This window comes from Esox lucius, chromosome 1 (genome assembly GCF_011004845.1).
Source record: "Esox lucius isolate fEsoLuc1 chromosome 1, fEsoLuc1.pri, whole genome shotgun sequence".
Classification (NCBI taxonomy): domain Eukaryota; kingdom Metazoa; phylum Chordata; class Actinopteri; order Esociformes; family Esocidae; genus Esox; species Esox lucius.
In genome coordinates, this window is record NC_047569.1 from 23759849 (window position 1) to 23782494 (window position 22646).

At 45.3% G+C, this 22646-nt stretch overlaps 1 protein-coding gene across 13 annotated transcripts in view; it reads right to left on the reverse strand.

The window, feature by feature from the left end:
* Positions 1-22646, reverse strand: part of mecom (MDS1 and EVI1 complex locus) — a 163957-nt gene that overhangs the window by 100206 nt on the left and 41105 nt on the right. For all 13 annotated transcript variants that reach the window (XM_010893658.5, XM_010893654.5, XM_013134119.4 and 10 more), the window contains exon 2: positions 4103-4455. In XM_010893658.5, the coding sequence (XP_010891960.3) occupies positions 4103-4455 (353 nt within the window). The remainder of the gene's footprint in view (positions 1-4102; positions 4456-22646) is intronic.

The following is a 22646-nucleotide window of genomic DNA, read 5'->3' on the forward strand; positions in this document are numbered from 1 at the left end:
AAAGGGCAGTTCAAAATGCGCTGTAATGATTTCACTGTATAAAGACTATGACAATACACTGATCATTTCTTTCTAAATTGTTCCCAAGGCCAGACCACCTCACTCTGAATGTCCAAGTTCTTGTGTGGGAGTGTGAGAGTTAGCAAGAGGGAGACTCTCAGAGTGTGTGTCCATTGAAAGCTGTTGAATGACTGAGAGGTTCATCCCTCCCCAGTGGCTGCAGGCTCTCTAAGCTGCGGTGTGGGTCCATCTCTGGGACAGTCAAAGAGGCTGGGGCCAGCGGATTAAGGGTCCCTTTGGGTGGGAGTGAGACTGGGCTCTTTTCGCTTCTTTCTCCCCTGGTGACAGAGGTGACAGGCCGTCAGAGACACAGGACAGGGGGACAGTCAGGGGACATCTGCATTCATTCAGGACAACGGCTTATCCGCACACAAAAGACACGCCCTCTCCGCCCCGCCCCCATGCCCTCCTGGGCCCAACCTGCCTTAAGCGCTACCTTTCCTCTCTTCCTCCTGCCGTGGCCCTGTCCGCTTGTCGGTCATGATGTAGCATCTGAGAGTCTGAATGACAAGCCCCCTCCTCCCCCTCCCGGCACCTCACTGTGGCCTGTGCTGGAGGACCGGGAGACAGACAGACAGGTCTAGGAGAGTGGGCCCAGCCCAACCCATCCCACCTAATCCTCCGCTCTTCATTCACCCGGCGCTGCTAATCTCTACCACCCCACCTAGACCCCCACCCTCCTGCCGACCCCCGCCACCCACTCAAGAGGTGCACAAAGGCCCCCAGTCCCACAACCCCCCCCCCAACCCCCACCCGTCTTAAACCACCCCTACCCCCCGCCCCGCCCAGCAGCCCTCTGCGATGGGAGGCGCCCGGCTTTCTCCAGTCTCTGAACCGGACCCATAACCCCATGGGCCAGTGTGATGAGGCGTTGAGGCGAGGCGGTGGGCGAACCCCACTGGAAACTTATTGAGTTGGAGGATAACTCTCTCTTTCCAGGCCGTCTCTCTCATTGTTGCTGGCGGGGTGAACTGAGAGGGATGGACACTAACAGTGTTTGAATATCAATGTGCCCCACAGCTGAGGGGAAAAAAGCAGACCAAAATTGACTAGTGAGCAGGCAGACGGAACAGGAACACCACATGAAAGGCTACATTCAATTTATTTTTGTAAAAGTTTGTTTCCGATACCCTTTCTTGCCAGAACACTTTGGATCATACAATACTGTGTATTTATGCAAGAAACAAGACAGGCATTAAATTAAACAATTAGTTGACTTAGTTTTAAAGGAAACTTGACCAAAGCCAACAGTAATTTTGGGAAAAATAATAATAATATAATAAATAATATCCAGTCTCTCCATGTTTCCGTTGCCAGAGAGGTAATGGCTAGTCAGCAGTAGTGCTAACAGCCCGGCTCGGTCTGGTCCAGTCTGTTCATCATCCCGCCCCCACCTCATATCACCCCTCACTTCACACATCAGACCTTGCCTCACCCACCACCAAACACCTCACCCTGCACTTCACCTCACCCCCACCTAATATAACCCCTAACCTAAACCTTCTTCACCCCTCACCCCACCTCACCTCTAACCTATCCCCCACTGCTCCCACAGTCATAAATGTCTGTGTGCAAGACGTCAATGGACTTTTTGTGGGACGATCTCATTGAGGGGCGAGTGATGATGGACTACTGTTTCAAATGAAGTCTAACAGGTCAAATAAAGGGAAAATCAGCTTCCGCTTCACTTTCTCTTTTAGTCAAGTGTAAACAAGCCGGTGATTTGACAAGGTATGTCTCACTCAGACAAAAACGTATTCACAAGAGAAACACACACACACACACCAGTACAGGTTTCAGCGCTGAATTATGTATAGAATACACCAGGTAATGTACATGTTACTGCAGGTTCGTATGTGACAACACTAAAAACGTAAAATACAACAACAGCAGCACTGATGTAATAACAGACAATAAGAGGAGTAGTAGGACAGTGCCATCGGTAATCAGGATATACATAATCATATACATAAATATCACATACATACAAAAATTCCAGTCCAGTAGAATCAATGTAGGTGTTCAGGACCAACTCCCAAATGCATGAACACATGGATCCACACACAAACTTTCACACCCACACACAGACACACATACACACACACACCCACACACACTGGTGGGCTGGCTGGCACGTCGTGCCCTCCGAGAGAACCATGTGGACCTCTAGCCCACAAAGCATGTTGGCTCTCCCTTTTATTTACTGAAGCTATCTTTCCCATAAGTCACCATTCCTGTATTCATAAAGCATCTCTGCTATAACTCACTACATTCCTTTATGAATAAAGTCCAAATTTATGTTGATGGCATGGAGTGCTGGCCTTCCTGGTGACAAACTTCCCCCGGTCTGTCATAGACATGGACGGCGGGCACTCACGACTCTCCATCATTCGATCCAGATGGGCGCCACCGCTTTATCGCTCCCTGGCCGGTGACATCACCCTTGCACACCGCACAGAATTGATGATGAAAGCAAACAGATCTATCTTAACTCACATTTACCAAATCAATTATATTTTTTACACAGCCCCTCGCTTATTGGCATATTGACGGTTTGCGAGCGCACGGGGGGGGGGGGCGGGGGGAGCGGGCGGAGGGTGTGAGCGAGCGAGGCCGTCTGTGGAGTACAGCTTAATGGCGTTTACCATGTTTAATGCGGGGATGTCATCGCTGAATATCCGTTCTGAATAATGTGGCATTTCATCATAAATTCTTTACAACTTATTTACTTAATGGAAAGAGTTATGGGCCTCTGTCACTGAAGTAATTAACCATAATGACACAGTGCTGCCTCCCCGGCCATCCCATCTTTCCTCCCACAATCCTCAGCTCCTTTTTAAATACATATTATTCAAGCTCCCCATAAATTACCGGCGGATTAAAATTCATGAAACCTTCTTTTCTTTATTTCCTTCCCTGGGAAAAGAGAGAGACGGGAGCTTGTTCAACCAGCCGTAAATCTCTGACTGGGAGAGACAGAGACGTTTTCAATCATATTAAAACCCAATGTTTGCAAAAAGACAGAGAGAACGGACTCATTCTGCTATTAAGACAATTGAAGTGCTGAGTCTCAGTAGTGAACCGTGTAATGAGGTAAACGGTGGTCTTTGGAAGAGAAACATATGGATGAAGTGAAATCCTTTATTGAAGTCCAAATGGAGCCAAAGCCACTCAGTTAGACCTGATGGTGGATGATGCAAGTCTAACCATGACCACTGTTACACCACCCAAACCAAATCCAAACCAAAACTATTTATATAAACCACTGCTGATATTCTGCAAACACAGAAGAGTAAGCGAACATCGGGCTTATGTTGTGAGACCTTTTTGAAGATTGTGTTCTTTGGATCACAGTTAAATAAGTGCTCGCATTTTCATTGTTGAGGTTTTTAACTGAAACGGCTTAATGCATTGTGTTAGCTGGAGTTTCCTTGTCCGTTAGGCAGTAGATAGTCATGCATGCTGCTGCTGTCTTAAAAAAGGACAAAGACTTTCCGAAATTTGAGGAGAGATGAGAGAGAATGATCTGCTTAGGGTGATCTTAATTAGACTGATACCCCTCATAGCCTCTACCACCCCCACCCCCCTCAATAAAATACGAACTGGGCTGACACAGACAGAGGCTGCACCTGACCTCCTAACCTCTGACCTTGTCCTGTGACCCCGGTCTTCGATTGTGTGCACAGCCTGGCCAATATTGTGATTGGCCAATGGCCGCTGTGAGTCTTAAACCGGGCTAAAGAGGATTTATAGCTTTTCATTTTAATTGAGTTAAGAGCATACTGAGTGAACGGGCGGAGGGTCTACATGGGGGTGTTCACTGCTACCCCGTTGGACTTGGCTGAGGTGAGATCACATCACACAGCCATTAACGCCATGGAAACTCAGACCCAGTAATCCCAGAGATCAGCATGGAGCATGATGCCATGGAGAAAGAGTTAACAGAAGGACTGTAGTAGCTGTCCTCCAACCATCCCTTCCTCCGTAACGAAAGGATCCCTTCCACCTTTTTCAAACTGTAAACAGTAAGTGCTTTTCCTACCTCCCAGTCTTGAGTGGGGTCTCTCAGGCACATCTGCTGCTCGCCCACATACGGTCCGAAACGCTCACCCACGTCCACCGTCCTCCGTGCCCAGATACCCAGCCCGTCGCCAACACTTGGTACACCAGACTGGCGCAGCTGGAAGTCTGGGGGAACTGACAGTTCATCCTGGGGCATGTAGAGGGAGGAATGGAAGTGGGATGGCTCCAGGGGAGAGGTGTTGTCCTCACAGGAGAAGCCAGGGGAGGGAGGGTCCTCTTGGGGGGCCGAGGGTGGCACTGTGGGGTCTCCATCCAACAGGCACACACTGTCCAGCATATTAGATGTGTAGAGGGCAAAGTCGTCACTATCACCTGAAAGACAAAGACAGAAAGAGAGCGAGAACTTGAGGGCGAGGTTCACAGATCTAAAGGACTGCATCAGAATAGCCTACAAGCACAACATCAGGACAGAATACTACAATCCTACAAGTACTACATCAGAGTAAACCAGTGGCAAACCGTTATTATTAGAGCTACAGGGCCCTCAGGTGCAGAAAAAGATCTGACGTCATACAACTCCATTTCCAAAAATTTGGGATGCTGCGTTAAATGTAAATAAAAACAGAATGCAATGACGTGCAAATAATTTCTATTTATTTGAGAATAGTACAAAGATAGCATATCAAATGTTGAAACTGAGAAATGTTTAGTTTTTTTGAAAATGAATATGATGTGTTGACACGTTTAAAGATAAGTTGGGACTGGGCCATGTTACCACTGTCTTGCATTGCATCTCTTATTTTAACAACACTCTGTAAGGATTTGGGAACAAAGGAGACCAATTGTGGGAGTTCTGAAAGTGAAATGTAATAGAATTCTTGCTTGATTTGTCGTATTTTTCGTTTCATAATGCACCAAATGTTTTCAATGGATGACAGGTCTGTACTGCAGCCAGGCCAGGTAAACACCCAGACACTTTTACTACTGAGCCATGCTGTTGTGATACGTGCAGAATGTGGTTTGGCATTTTCTTGATGAAATAAGCAAGGCCTTCCTTGTAAAAGACATTGTCTGGATGGCAGCATATGTTGCTCCAAAACATACACTGATCAGCCATAACACTGATAGGTGAAGTGAATAACATGAATAATCTCGTTATCATGACACCTGTCAGTGGGTGGGATATATTAGGCAGCAAGTGAACATTCTGTCCTCAAAGTTGTTGTGTTAAAAGCAGGAAAGATGGGCAAAGCATAAGGATCTGAGCGACTTTGACAAGGGCCAAATTGTGATGGCTAGATGATTGGGTCAGTGTATCTCCAAAACTACAGCCCTTGGGGGATGTGTTCCTAGACTGCAGTGGTCAGTACCTAGCAAAAGTGGTCCAAGGAAGGAAAAGCAGTGAACCGGTGACAGGGTCATGGGCGGCCACGGCTCATTGATTCATGTAGGGAGCGAAGGCTGGCCCATGTGGTCCGATCCAACAGACCAGCTACTGTAGCTCAAATTGCGGAAAATGTTAATGCTGGTACTGATAGAAAGGTGTCAGAACACACAGTGCATTGCAGTTTGTTGCGTATGGGGCTGTGTAGCCGCAGAACAGTCAGGGTCCCCGTGCTGACCCCTGTCCATTGCTGAAAGCGCCTAAAATGGGCATGGGAGCATCAGAACTGGACCACAGAGCAATGGAAGAAGGTGGTCTGGTCTGATGAATCACATCGTCTTTTACATTACATGGATAGCCAGGTGTGTGTGCGTCACTTACCTGGAGAACACATGGCACCAGGATGCACTATGGGAAGGAGGCAAGCCGGCGGAGGCATTGTGATGCTTTGGGCAATATTCTGCTGGGTAAGCTTGGGTCCTGCCATTCATGTGGATGTTACTTTTACATGTACCACCTACCTAAGCATTGTTGCAGACCATGTGCACCCTTTCATGGCAAAATATATAAACAAAATATATTCAAGATCAAAATCTTTACTGTACGTTGTGTCATTTGTTGAGAACAAAATGATGTAACGAATTATGTGAATGGAAGCCAAAATCACCAACCAATTGAGGGCTGGATTCAAACTCACACCGAGTTTGAATGGCAATTCTGGTGTTCTCTGGCGAATGCCAATCGAGCTACACGATGATGGGCTGTGAGCACAGGTCCCACTAAAGGACGTCATGCCCTCATGCCAGTAGCCACCAGTAACCCGCTGGAGGTCATTTTGTAGGGTTCTGGCAGTGCTCCTCCTGTTCCTCCTCGAACAAAGGAGAAGACACTGGTCCTGCTGCTGGGTTGATGCCCTTCTACGGGCCAGTCCAGCTCTCCTTGTGTAATGACCTTTCTCCTGGAATCTCCTCCATGCTCTTGAGACTGTACTGGGAGACACAACAAACCTTCTTGCAATGGCACGTGTGGATGTGCCATCCTGGAGGAGCTAGGCTACCTGTGCAACCTGAATGGGCTGCAGGTACCACCTCATGCTACCAGTAGTGACAAGGACAAACTAGCGAAATTCTAAACTAGAGAAGAATCAGTCATGAAGGATAAGGAGAGAGCAACTCTCTGTGGCCACCACCTGTAAAACCATTCCCTTTTTGGGGGTTGTCTTGCTGTTACCTCTCCAGTGTGCCTGTTGTCAATTTCATTTGGACCAAAACAGGTGACACTGATTTACAATCGCTAATGCTTGGTAACTGGACAGATTGATATCCCTTAAGTTTAACTGACTTGGTGTTATACTGTGATGATTACACGTTCCCTTCTTTTTTTTTTAGCATTGTATATTGTTCAGCATTAATGGTGCCTTCACAGATGTGCAAGTCACCCAACCATGCCATGTGCACTAATGCACCCCCATACCATCACAGATGCTGGCTTTTGAACTCTGCGATGATAACAAGCAGGATGGTCCCTCTCCTTTCTAGTCCACAGGACAGTGTTCCAATTTGCTCCCCACTTATACTTCTGAAGCACTCATCCTCTCTGGGATGGTTTTTTATACCCAGTCAGGGTACAAGTGTGCCTGAGCCATTGCAGTGATGTCCACTACAGAATTGTTTATGTTTTTAATGCAGTGCCGTTTGAGGGCCAGAAGATCACGGCCACCCAGTATTGGTATTCGGCCTTGTCCCTTGCATACAGAGATTTGTCCGGATTCTCTGTATCTTTTAATTATATTTTATACCATAGATGATGAGATCCCCAATCCGTTTGCAATTTTATGAACAGTAAAATATAATTTCAACTTTAGATCATTGGTTATGTGGTAAAAAACTAAAGGTAATTACGTTGCAATTAAAAGTACTGGGTACTTGACATTTCGTGCTGAGGTGCCTATTTTTATTGTTGCATGTTGGAGATAGAACATCGAATACAGTGCAACTTATTTCTCTCTGACAGCATATACTGTCTGAGGTCTTAAAACAATGTAAGTAGTTGTGTGGTTGAATTCATTCCACCACACCAGTCAGAGTGACTGTTTGGGCAAATGTTTCTTTGGAACGACATTTCTTCTAATGTGGTTCCTGCTATCGATATTTGCAACTGATGTGTATGTGTGCTGCTTCTGTGTACAACATCAGGACAGACTACCTGTACAACATCAGGACAGACTACCTTTACAATGTCAACAGAGACTGTGCAGTCTATACTTATGTCTACATAGTCAATTATGAATAAACAGGTCCATTTCCAGGAATCAACAATCCCGGTTGTCGATAATCATGTAATAAAGCACAAATCAATGACCAGAGAGTTCAGTTAACATGGTCCTGCTGACGGACTCTTCGACCCAGAGTAAAGGAGCCCCCCCCCCACCCCCCCAGCATCGACCTACGACCTAACACTAAGGACCACGAGGAAAGGATCATGTCTACATCTTCCATCTTCCATTGAACATAATATAGGAAAAATATACAAGGTTCAAACACAAATATTTGAGCAGTTAGGCCCGTTCAAATAAACAGGAGAGGGAGGAAAGTAGTGCTGTGATAACAGGGCCAAGGGTCTGAAGAGAAGAATAGGCCTGGACTCCACTGTGAGTGCAGCGCCTCAGTAACACCCAATACACAGAGAGAAAAACACAGAGAGAAACACAGAGAGACACACAGAGAGACACACAAGTCAAGAGTCAAGAAGCTGCCGGTTCAGGTTGTTTGGCTAGCCATGGGCTCGGTGCTGGGCAGGTCGAAGGGGTCCACTGTAGCATTGTGCTGGTCTAAACTGTTTTATATTTCCCTTTCCTGACCTTCATCACTCTGCCGCCGTGTGAAAACAGAGTAAGCTGTGGCCGGGCCGGCCGAGGTTAATTGTGAGTACAGTGAGAAAGGACACCACAGTTTGACCCTTGACCCCATGCCAGGCTGATCGAAACAGGGCCGCACGTGGCTAATGAGTGCCAGCAAGGCGGTGTGGTCCAGTTACACCATTGACACAGCCTGCTGCTGACAAGAGCCTCTTCACATTACAGAGTAAAAGAGGGTCTTGACTAATCATCAAGCCGACCAAACTCCTTTCCTGGATGAAGCTGCAACAGTGGTTACTAGATTAGTGCAATGATGCTGTCTGAGAGGGATGTCTGTGAGGGATGTCTGTGAGAGATGTCTGTGAGAGATGTCTGTGAGGGATGTCAATGAGAGATGTCTGTGAGGGATGTCAGTGAGGAATGTCATTGCGGGATGTCAGTGAGGGATGTCTGTGAGGGATGTCTGTGAGGGATGTCAGTGAGGGATGTCTGTGAGGGATGTCAGTGAGGGATGTCAGTGAGGGATGTCAGTGAGGGATGTCTGTGAAATCAAAACCTCATCAAAACGGCCTGTGTACGCTGAATTTGTTTATAGAGCACACTTCATTTCCTTTAGTTTTTCTTCAATTTTATCCAATGCTGCAAACTGGAATCCAGACCAAATGTGTGCAGAATGTGTCCTACCCGGTCTAAAAAACCAAAATGACAACAGATATGTGAGACAGGGTTCACATCCAATAAAATCTTGCCACTTGGAGCCAGCAATCCTTGCAAATGGTTTTGGCAAGTACACATTTCTCAAGACATCAAAAGGGAGGCCTGACAACAACTTCATTTTATTGGAACAGAACAGCTACGCAGGACTACTTGGCATGTGTCTTCTGAATGTTAATCGACTAGTGTTGGCCAAATGACTTCTTCATGGTACACCGATTACTGCAGACTTCCTCCAGTCTAAAGAAGTGCACTAAAATGTTGTGAATAAAGATGTCATTTGAGACAAGGCCTTAACAACGCCTGAGGTAACCCATCACAACAGGGCTCTACAGTGCTCAAGTCAGTAGAACTGGACTATGGGACAGTTCCTAACTTGGACATTTTCCTAAAAGGAAGTGATTTGTCATAGTAAGGAGTGGAGGTGTCATCTGAAAACGGCCTATAGGAGAGCCAGGCTGGCTAGGAATCCGGCTGCGGGTCCAGGGAGGACAGGCAGACAGGAAACCCTCCACAGGAAGCAGCCGCTCCCCCTGTGTCTGTGGCAGGCTGTGGCTAACGCGCCCTGACAGCTTGGGAGGGGTGGCTGGGGTGGGGGGGCTGCTAATGAGGCTCTAGCTGCACATCCCTGTGCCTCAGAACATTCCAGAACGGCTGTGTGACACCGCACCGCTGCGCTGTCAGCCTGAACCTTTGATCCACACACACACACACACACCTCAATCTGCCTTTGCTTTGCCCATTCCTGTTGTTGATTCTCCCAAGCCCCATCTGAACAATACATCATCATCAACATTCTCTGTGGAGATGTTCTTTTAAATACAGTGATCTACAGAATGAAGATGATGTTGTTTTTCCAATGAAATATCTTGAGGTGCTTCTCAGCTTACTGCTCCCGAAGACAGCCTGGCTATCAAACAACAACATTCAGTTGTCAGCTTTTACTATGTAAATTTGTGTATATGGTTGGTATATCTGATGAACAGTATAATTTAAAGTAATGGCCAAAAGTACTGAAAATTGTTGGAATTCAAAAATCCTAATTGAACCCGTTTCTGTCGTCTCCTGCAATAAGAAGACAACAAGGAATGGTCTGAGGAGATCAGAGCGCTAGGTCAAACCCCAGTGTCAGAAAGTTGGGTCAATACAAAACGTTGGACTATACTGAAGTGGCCAGCAATTACTTCAGATCTAAATCTTATTGAAACAGTTGGTAGGCATTCTTCCAAACCCAGAGAACAGGAGCACTTTGCACAAGAGCCCAGGGCCAAACAGCCAGTACAGGGGCTAATGGAGCTCATCCATGGATATCGGAAGCAATCGATTACAGTTATTTTGGACCAAAACTGTGCTACCATATATTGAGTGTCAACAATTGTATCGGTTTAAAAAAAATATATAATAGGTCCTGAGTCAAAAACAATAGTTCTGTAATACTAACAGCAAAATAAAGAATTGTGGAGACAAAATATATTTTTAGAGAACTGTGAATTATCTATCAAAAGTGTTCTAAATATTTTCAATACCAAATCTTATATTGACTTATGATTAATTGTATAAATATGCATATCATAAAACTGACCTAAAATATATTTCACTTACATTTAGGTACTAACCTAAGTACCTAAATGTTTCTTACATTCCTTTGTGCGTGTGTGTGTGTGTGTGCGCATGTCCGAGCGGGCGTTTATTTTCCTGTGTGTGTATGTGTGTGTGTGTGCGTGTGCATGTCAGAGCGTGCGTTTATTTTCCTGTGTGTGTGTGTGTGTCTGTACAGTACGTATGTCACAGCGTGCGTTTATTTTCCTGTGTGTGTATGTGTGTGTGTGCGCGTGTGCATGTCAGAGCGTGCGTTTATTTTCCTGTGTGTGTGTATGTGTGTGTGTGTGTCTGTACAGTACGTATGTCACAGCGTGCGTTTATTTTCCTGTGGGTGTGTGTGTGTGTGTGTGTGTGTCTGTACAGTACGTATGTCAGAGCGTGCGTTCAGTCTGCAAGAGAAAGTCAGGTTTGAAAGACAGCGTTGGTCCTCAGTAGTCTCTCTCCGGTGCAGTAGGCTGTCACCACAGTCTCTGTTGCCATTGTGTTTGACATACACACTGTGTGGGCCAGCATGTTTAAAGAGCAAAGCTTTTAAACGTCTGTCAAGCTGCGCAGGCCTAGAAACCCAAAGAGGCTCTACAAGCGTGTGTAATGATTTTCGGTGCAGGACTGTGTAACGTGCTTATGGCCCTGGACATTAAGTTTGCCATATGGTTGAAACCAAGGGCTTTTAACGGTAACTGTATCCCTCCGTTTCTACTCCGACATTTCCCACCAACTAGTCTCATAGTTTATATTCGATTTAGACCAGAAATTGTCCAAGTCGGATTGATTCAAGTGGGGGAAGTTTGATCCATAAACATATATATTTCAGAAAGGTAAATCTTTCCCAAAAAGCTTATATGCTTTGTTCAGCATCTTAAAACTGGTGGTTTCTCCTAAATAGGAGAGATACTAAGGTACAGGGAACCTGTAACATTATGTAACAACATGGTGTGTTGTTGTGGTAGGCTGTGTGTGGATGTGTGTGCGTGGGGGGGGGGGCGGAGGGACTAAGGGGCATACCCTTTTGTTTATTTGTTTAATCTTGGCAATGACCTCAACACTGCGAGCTGACGCCCTCCGTTAAAAGGAGAACCGCCAAAAGAATTCTGGGTAAAAAGGGGAAATCCAGCTTGAGGCCGCTTCCCGTACACAATGTTCATCAACATCATTATCAAAGATGTGAAATTATGATTATACAGCAACAAGCCCAACACCCAACATCAAGTGCTAACCCTGCATAGACTGGCCTTTCATATCTTGTGCTGAAACAAGCCGTGATTGTAAAGGCCCTCTCCAGCCATTGGGTCATTATTTACATCACTTGACATTCTGCTGCTCCACAATGGAGTTGATTCAAGGCAGACCATCAAGTGTGTGTTTGCTGTGTGGGACATTAAGTTACTAAACATTTATTTCATATATTTAGGTCACAGACCATCAAATGTGAACGGAATGACATTGTTATGTTCACAAAATAGTGTTGCCTTCCCACTGTCACGTCATATATCGAATGGCCACTATACTTAAGCAGCTCACAAAAAAAGGATGTTCAAGTCAATAAGCTGTTAACTGTTAAATACCAAACTGCTTCTAAACTTTGAAAGGAAACACGTCAGCAAGCCATTGGACAGGGAAGGTGACCAGCAGTCGGTTGGCAAGGCTCAGCAACACAATGAACTTTAGCCAACTAGCTACCCGTTCTATGATATTAAATCTGTCAAACGTAAGGTACACTCCTCCACCTACTGTGCTGGAGCAGTCCGTAAACTTAGCGCAGGAATTAACGTCCTCACTCAGCGCTTTTGTTCGCTGAGCTAAATAAGCTAGTGGGCCATTAAGGCGATACGCACGTCTGTATTTGAGAGAACAAAAAAATGTGCCATTAGAAAAGACTGAAGTCTAAAAAGGAATCAGACATAAAACAAATAAACCTGACATCAGGCAAAGATTAGTGCACATGCAACACAGCACCCATACGCACGGTCAACACCAAATTCATTACTATTAGCAGAGAAGACATTGGTTCCCGGGCCGCAATCTGCATGGGCAGAAGGATTTTCACCTCTGCCACAAGGTGTTGGGTGTACTCATACATCACGCCATTACCCGGAGCAGCGCCAACGCCAGCGTGAGCCCCGGCGTCATCAGGGAGTAAATTAAAGATGATAGAAGGAGCTATTAATCACTGTGACAAAAGCCTTAATGGAGGCGTGACCCAGCCACTGCCTAGGGACTTCAGGGACACACCAGCAGGACAAACAGAAACACATGTTTACAGAGAAATAACCTACCTGTGAACATAGTCACACACAGACAGCCATAAGGGACCCAAATGCATCCCGTTAGGGCACAAATATATTTCGCATGAAATCTGTCCCAGTAGACAGCTGATTGTTCAGTTTGCCTCAGCATGGGAAATCACACTCTGCAAGCATCCCACCACAGAAGCCTATGGAGATATGAAATTGAACATGGAAATTAACTCTTCACCTTATGGGCGGGGCCTAGCTTGCAAATCTGCAGAGGCTCATTGGTTGACTGATGAGGACAGACGGACGGGACACACCCTAATAGCCCAGGTCAGATGATGATCTCATACTGTAAATAAATATATATTGCTCATATTAAAATATAACCCGGAACGACTGAAACATAGAGCTCGCTATGAAAACATCAGCTGGCGTTTATTTTGTACCGCATTCCCTCACAACACTCCCATTCACTCGTTCTCTAATGTAGTGGCTTGGAATGATCAGTCAATGTGAACTACTTTGGAAACTAAGTATTACCTGCATGTATCATCCACTTGCATGTATGACATTGTTCCACAATAAGAGAGGCAGTACTGTTAAGCCATTATAGCTGGATTTAACCGGACTTGTGTGCCTGCTGGGATATATATATATATAAGGGCTTCCCAGCATGTACCACCCACAGAAATTTGGGTCAGCACTGACATTACAATTGACCTCTGACCCCTGAGCCCCACCCCTGACTGGGCAGGGACACCCCTTGAGTGAGGCATCACTGGGAAACATCCTTACAACATATTTCTTAATGTCACAGTCAGCCATTCAGTCCTCCCCTGAAACGGATGGAAAAACGACTACATTGGATATCCACAACCACTGAGATGATAGGGTGTCATCTAGCTAGCGGCTGTTGTTCAGCAGTGTTTCTGAAGCACTCAACTAATGTTAGCATCTGTAAAGCAAATACCCACTGTAGTGGTAAACAGATTATATCTTTCTGCCTGGTAAACAAACAAAGGGCATATTATTGGCATTATACAACCCAACCAAAATATCATTTATTTTCTGATCTTATAATACAACTATCTGGATGTATGAATGCAGTACAGTACAAATTTTTGACAGATAAAACTTGAAATATGTATTTTTGACCTTTCATAAATGTTACAAATTCAATATAACAACTAACAACCTCTACATGGTTCTAGACAAAATCTTGTAAATTGAGTTTTGAACTGAAACTGACAGTTTTCAAGATAACAGAAGTTTATTATATTCCCTAAAACACCACTTATGACTTTGTATTCTTGAATCGTAGTCCTTCGCCGTGTTTTGATACAGCGTGTGGGAGAGCGTCGTGAGAGGGTTACGTGTTGTAAGAACACTACGAGACCATGCCCTAGAGAGAAGCACAGCAATAAGCTTCATAATTAACTGTGTCTTTGTGTCTTAATCAAGGCCTTAGTGCTGCTTTGTGGGAATCCTGGGCTTCCACAGGGCATTTTGAGCTTACTGGGAAGCTGAGCAATGATGGGGCCTCCAGGGGCCACCAGGAGCCAAACCCTCAGTAGCTCGGGAAGAGAAAGAGCAGGGGAAAGGCGATGTCACTCAACCAAGGACACAAATCTATAGTACACTGAAGGCAGACCAAAGAGATTGGTTTAGGCCTGAATGCTGATTCGCTAGAAGATCTTATACCATAAAATTATCATCATACATGTTCTTTCCAGTATGTTATCTTTCCTAATGTTTTTGGTAAAAAAAAACACAAGGAAACTTTAGGATAGAAATATAGCTGCATCCAGGCATCATATATATATATATACACACACACACACACACAACACAATATAGTATATTGTGTTGTGTATATATACACATACCAGAACAGAATAAAAAATTGGTTCACACACCGAAACACATTGATTATTTATTTCATAAGCTATAACCCACACACTCACTACATACAAACACACCCAACATGAAGCCTTGAAGAGAGCAGTGCACTTAGAGAGTTCATTAATGAGTACATTGCCTTTGGTTTCTTCTCCAGCCGCTTGTTAGTCAACTACACCTCTGTGCTCCGAATGGAAAACACTCAATTAGAGCCCCTGCGCTAAGTCCACCAATTAACACTTAACAACAACTGAAACTTAGGCCTGGTCGCTCTGTGAACACACACACACACACAAAACGACACACACGCACACACACAGATACACACGGACACCTAATTAATTAGCATTAGTTGTGATTAATAATGAGGCGTTTTAATGGTAAACATGTTCCACCGATGGCACGTCACACAACAAAGGCGCCTGAGCAGACAGCTGGATTTATCCTGGGAGAGCGGGGGGGGTGGGGGGGGGTTTAACATGTTTCTTACAGGCCTGACAAATGGCCTATTAATTATCTAATGTTGTCTGACAACAGGCGCTTGATAAAGATGTATGTTTGGACGAGGCGGGGTGGGGAAGAGCGAGAGAAGGAGAGCGATAGCGTGTGTGTGTGTGTGTGTGTGTATAAGAGACAAAGGGAGAGAGGAAGAGCGAAAGGGAGAGGGTGAGGAAAAGAGAGTGGTGACTTGCATATAGATCCCAAACTCACAACCACTGTTGCTACCCCATAATTAACACTAACAGGTACACAAACACACAGGCACACACGCAAACAGGTACACACACGCAAACAGGTACACAAACACACAAACACACAAACACACAGGTACACAAACACACAAACACACAAACACACAGGGTCGAGGGTTCTCTAACCACAATCAATATTATCAATGAAAAGGCATTGGCGCCTCCATATCAACTCAACCACTCCATATCATTAAAAGGCCCTAACGGCATAGAGCATATGGGCCCCCTCCATCCCTCCCTCCCTCTCTCTCTCTCTTCATCTCTCCATCTCTCCCTCTCACTCATTCCGCCTGGGTCCAATTTGCAGAGTTTTTAACCTGCATGACAGGCGCTCTTAAGTGGATGCTGGTTGCCAAATGATTTTTATGATTGTTTTATCCCCGCATTTGGCCTAATGAGATAGGATCCCAGTCCGACCCTAACTCATGCCTGTCAGGGCCAAAAGCAAACAGAATAATATCCAAGCTCTCACATTGTTTCCACAAACCATACATCAGGCTGAGCTTAAAGAGTTGGTGCATCAGGTATAGGCCCGGGCCCCCAGGGGCCCCAGAGGGCCGGGTGGAATCAGAGGGAGGAAGTGGGGGTGATGAAGAAGGGGAAGAGTGAAGATGTTGAGACAGAAAGTGGGTAAGAATGGGATTACACGTTTGTTAACGACAGTGGCTTTTCCCACTCCTACATAACTCCAGTTTTCGTTAGACAGACAATTCCGGAAGTGAATGAGGGCCGACATTACCCAACAAACATGCTGTGTGTGTTTTCTATATTTGTGCTTTTGCTTGAGAGAGGCGCTATGAGTGCCTATGTCTCCGTGTGAATTGTTTGGCTCTTTTGTCCCCTGCAGTGATGTAGAGTGTGTGTCTCTGTGTGTGTTGACAAAGGTGATTAATCCCATCATGAACTCCCTCAGTCATATTGTCCCTTTCACACACCACAAGCCTCTGATTCTTTTACTCTTGAGTGTATTCCTCTCTGTTCCCATCTCTCTGTCACACAGGATAGCCACCCAGGAAGCCCTGAACTCTCCCTATTGAAACATCCATGGAAAATGCAGCCACACACACACACACACACACACAAGGATACTGAGAAAGAGAGAAATTATAGAGAAATTATCATTGCTATTCCAAAATATAAGAAACACAGAGCTGCACTTCTGAAAGCAGCCTGGTTTATCTTGTTTATTTCACCTCCAAAATTTAACTATGTACAAAAAATTCACACTTATTTAAAGGGGAAATGAATACTTTTACTGACAGAGCGTCTGTAAATCAGGTCGATGTAGTTGCAACAATGACATACTGTACACTGGCTGCAATGCCACACTAAAACACACACACATACATGCTCTATCTCCCTCCCTCCCTCTCTCTCTCTCTCTCTCTCTCTCTCTGTCTATCTCTCTCTGCCTCTCCCCCTTCTTTCTTTCTATGTTGTGGCTTAATGCCATCAGGCCCTAATGTAATTATGCTTCACAGTCTACATTTGAGAAATGGATCCGTTGATGAAATGTGTGTGAGGCGGCTCATGGGCAACACAGGGGAACGTATATCCAGAGTGGGCAGTGCCAGCCCAGAGGCCCCACGGGCACCCAGCCGGCTGCCCGGCGTAAAAATGAAATGATAGCATATGTGCTTTGTTTAATTCCGATGTCTTCATAATGTATTACACAATTAGATTGATTTGACAATTTCCATTATGCTTGATAAAAAATTTATTGAGGCCTGAGGAGGATCGCTCTTATCAAAGGCTCATCAGTCGTGCAGATGGGTCCGCTGTAATCCGGCGTGAGAGCAACATCCGTCAGGACTGTGTTCCAGTTAGCCTGTTAGCCGGGGTTTGGCCAGCGTGGCGTGGCACTGTGAGGTCATCAATAACCCGCCGATGTCCGGGTGTCCCTTCTTTCTTCGCCGGGCCGGGGCAGAGGAGCGCAGGGTGCAGTGTGACCCCCCCCCCCACCCCACCCCCCAACATAGCCTCCGCCACACATCCATCACACTGCAGAAAATTTAAGGGACCAAATTGGCCTCATCTGTCTCAATGCTGGATGCAGATGGACATTTTTCTGCACGGGGAGGTGCAGTTAGTCACCCCTACTGGCCCTCTCCAATCTCCTCTACCTCAGCCAAACCCAGATCCAAGTATTAACCAAGCCAAAGCTGTAGGAGCGGGGGAGCAGGGCATGGGCGGGGCAGGGTGGGTGGTGGAGACTGACCACTGACCTACTGTCCTCACCCGCACACACTGGGCTGTCAGCGGGAATCTTGGACCCCTGAGAACACACATGCCCGGGGCCCCTCACTTATAGACCACATTGATATTATGACGATCAGTGGGGCCTGCCAAACCATGGACCCCTTGAATCACATCCAACTTTCCCTGCGTTGGATATGGCTCACACACACACAAACACACAAACACACACACGCCTTGAACCAACACCTCACAAGTGTCCATATCTCAGCGTGCAACCTGCAGTGGGGCGGGGGGCCAGGCCCAGCCGACTCATTAATAAAGCCTTAAACCAAGAGCATGCATAAAACATGAAGGAGTGGCGAGCGCTAATGAACTGCTGCTCCGTAATTGCATCTCGGTAGCCGTAAAATGAAGCTAAAATATTTGAAGAGGGTTTCTGTCACCTCTCTGCAGACACAACACTAATCACAGGCTCAGAAGGGCCCTCGGGGTCTCCCCTGATGGAGTGCAGGGGCTAAATAGTCTGGGCGGAGGAATTGGCAACACCCATCCTCTAATAGGCCATAATTTAATAAGTAGTGATTACAGCAGCAGGGCAACAAAGCAGGTGTCCGTGTCCAGTGTGGATGTTGGTACCATACTCTGCTAATGTCATTGTGGACAAAACACCTGTGTCCAAGCAGAACTGTAGAAAAAAGACATTAACAGATAAAAGACCGAACACCCCCCCCCCCCGCCCAAACACACACACGCACAATGACACTCCCCTCCCACACACAAACACACACAAACACACTCAGACAGGCACACACCAGGATGAGAGATTAAGGTTCCACCTAGGAGTGTCACACAGACAGTTAGATAGCGGGGCTGGTGACAGGGCGTCCGCGGTGACATAATGGAGGAGCGCCGGCTGTCACGGGGGGGTCAGCGGTGATCACTGCGGTTTCACGGGGAAACACACATAATGAATACTGCCTTGACAAATGACCCGCAGCCCCAGACTGAGGCATCTGACAAAACTCGGGCATGTCACATCGACACACGCCACACAGATGCTACACAATCCCAGAGTGCCACACTCAATTACCCGAGACAATCAAACACGGACTCAGAAACTACCATGAGATAGGACAAGAATCCAGCGCCGTCGGGGTTTCGGAGTTGAGCGGTCACAGATCTGTTTCAAAATCAACCAACGCCAGCGTAATAACTGAGCGCTTGAAAATCTGACCAGTCACTCGTTATTACTGCAGAAAACACTTAAATCACCACAATATACAGAGCTGTCCCATCTATGAACCACAGAAAGAGGCCTCTCTGTATTTACCAATCACCATACTTCCACTGCGTGGAATGATTCAATGTAACGACACATCAACAAACCGTTCCATCATATTGCTTTGAAAAATTTCACAAAATCATTGCTGAATCTGGCCGGCTAGAAGGAAACCTCCAAAAGACATCCTATAGGACCACGTCTGGTTAATCACACCTCACGTCTCAGGTTACTCTACAGGTCCCTCAGTGTTCAGTGTTCAGCAGACACCCACTCATAATACATACCAACCCACACACACATTTAATACCATTTCAGATATTGTCATGGCCTTTCAATCTTCCTCAAACATTTTACCATGCAAAATCAATAATTAAAAGAAGAAAACGTCCTGAGTGTAATTGTCAGGCCACTCCTATCTCAGTGGACACGTTCCCATCTAGTCACTAAGGTTCAACCAGCTATTTTCTTTTGTGAAGTTACAGGCACCTTCGTACCACTGAAAAGGGCTTCATAATACGTCTTCTTTGGCCAGTCAGCTTAATTTAATTAATCCTTTTCTCTCGCCTTCCCAGCCACTCGAAACAGGCCCGAAAAGAGCTTTTGTGTCGAGCTTTGGCCCTATCTACAGAGAGATCAGAGGTTATCAAAACGGGTATTGTTTGACATTTCACAATGAAGCACCAATTCAAAGGGGGCTCCTCATTCTTCATTCTCTCTGTCCTACCATCTCTTTCTTCTCCCATCTCTATCACTTTCTCCTTCTCCTCCCTCCCTGCCTGTCTGCACTCCATCCTTCACTAGCTTTCTTTCTCCCTTTTTCTACCCCAATAAAAACAGGATCGGCATTATGAGTGCATGCTGAAAACATGCACACTGTTGTGGTAGAGGCAGTGTGTTTCACAAGACTGCTAGGCTTTTCTAAGTCAGTCTTAATCAAAACAAGAAAAACGGTCTATTGGAGGAAAAATAAAGAAAATAGAACTGTAGGAAAGCATTACATATTTCATATTTAAGTGGGAAAAACTGACCACCTAGGACCTATAGTTCTGACATCTTCCATTTGGTGTCATTGAATTTCGACGGTTTTGGTCTGAGTGCGGCATTCCACTCTGTTGGTCTACTCCCCTCTACCACCCACATGCCAGCTGTCCAACTGTAACTTTAACCTTGTTACGGACATGTTACATGCAATAAGTTGTACAGCTACAGAGGCTTTCCAAAGCCCTCTCAGACGTGAAATGAGCCCAGGCAAAGAGCGCTCTCAGGGAGGATGTTTATTTTGTGATTGTTGGAAGCTGAATCGTTCACCTCGTAGTCGAAGCAACACAATATCCCTTAGTGGTGCTGTGAAAATATTGATATTATTTGTTATGGATGTCAATTTCCCTGTATTTAGAATGATTTAACTGGACAGTACCGCGGGACTGTGGTCTCTCTCACTGATTGTCACCCCCCCCCCCCGACCCCCACTCTGTACGATTTTACCCTTTTTTTCGTGAATTTTGCCTTGCCTTGTTACAGCAACTCCAAGCAGTTGGGCAAAGTTAAAACCATGTCATCTGAATCATATACCAGTAGGCTTGGCCAATACAGCTTATACTGTATTTGTAAATATTTACTCTTTTTAAAATAGATTTTAGTAACTGTAGCTTAATTTAAAGTAAATAATATTTCATGCAGATGTGTTGAAAGATAAAGCAGATTATTTTTAGTCACATACTTTTTGTATGAAGCTTTGACAGTTCGCAGTTACCAGAACAGCTTGGTCTGGTCACATCACTTGCATGTTATTTGTTGAAAATCACTACTGGACAAATAAAAAGGTAGAGGTAATTTGGTCAAAACTTTTAGTAAGCCAAGTAAATGGCTGAGTTAAAAAGAATATGTTGCAAGGTTATCCTGTCTGACTATTCCTTCCTAGACCATACTGAGGCAATTTACATCGCCATTCGCAAGAGTCCCAGTCACGTTCAGTATGCAGCAACCAGGAACCTGTCGCACTGATGCAGCAGAGCTGCGAATCAGTGTCTTAGACCACAGCACCACTCCGGAGCCCCCTCTCTCCCAGGTTGTTTGTCTTTGGGCTGACCATTCTAGCTAGCTAGCATGCTAATATAGAGATACATTGAGTTATTGGAGCAGTTCCTTCCGCGCAGAAGCAGCATGATGAAGTTCAGTTTCACTATGATACTGTAGCATCACAAACATGGTCAATAGGTGACATGTGTGGTAGGTATATAGGCCATGGAAGTACAGGCACATTTACAGCATCTAGGAATTATATACAGATCATTGTGAGGGTTGTCCATTATCATGCTGAAACATGAAGTGATGGGGAAGGATAAATGGCATGACAATGGGCCTCAGGGTCTCATTCCTGAAGACTGCATGCCAACTGCACGCTCCCTCAAAACGTTTAGAGAGGCATTTTATTGTCCCCAGCAAGTGTACCCATGTAATGACAAGGCTGTTTAATCAGCTCCTAGATATGCCACACCTGTCAGGTGGACCTTGGCAGTGAAGGAATCCACACCATTTCCATACCATCCGGGGGATTACCCTTTTAAGACGAATACAATAACTACAGGTCCCTGAAAATAAAAGCGTCCGCTAAAAGACAAATCATGTAAAAGCTAAATGTACCGCCGTATTTGAAGCACGCTCTTTGGAGATCAGTACATACCAAAAAAATCTTCCATGTACGATCTTACTACAACTGATTTACATGGTTTCCTATATATCTTAAAATGTATGTGCTAACTACAAGTCATTCTGGATAAGAGTGTCAACCAAATTATTAAAATGTACATTGCTGTGTTTCTGGGAAAACCGTCCTATAGGTTCCCTCTGTCTCTACTACCGAAAGAGCTGTGTTTTCCACAGGTTGGCATGTTTGGGTGTGTGGGTATGTGTGTGTGTGTGTGTGTGTGCTGTGGACTAAGGAGAGCAGTGGTTGACACATGCAGAGTGACAGCTGCCTGATGACAGCTAGATTGAAGAGAAAATACAGAGGGACGGTGAGGGAGTGAGCGGAACATGACAGTAACAGCAGTTTGGATTAGACTGGAAGAAAGCGCACACGCAGACACGCATGTCCACTGACATACACACGTGCAGACACGCATGTCCCTGAGCCATCCCCTGGAGGAAGATGAGAATCACCATCCTGTCCTCCATTGTGCTCAGAATCTTTCCTTGACGGTGTCCATGGAGCTTGAAGAAAGGCCTGCTTTTCAGGCCTAATTAAAGCTAACAGGGACCTTAAACAGAGCCACATGGGCTTCTTTAATGACTGACATTTTGTTTAAGAACTATCCGTAATGACCTGGTTTGAATTTAAATGCTTGGTGTTTATTTCAAAATGAACTGCCAATATTCTCCCAATGCAAAATTCCTTAGTGCTTTGAAGTGATTTGTGGTTGTCGACTACATCTATCGCCTTTTTTAAATAGCAGAAATGTTGAATAATATGTGAAGATGTTAGGTGTTTGTTGTGAGTATTTACAAACTAACTCAGGTTGGTTGCTTTACCAATATAGAATCCAATCATTATGTCTCACAAATATGTGTGGAGCCTATTATTGCTTTACACACTTTAGTGGTTCCATTAGGCTGACTGACTTAGCACACACCCTTTGTG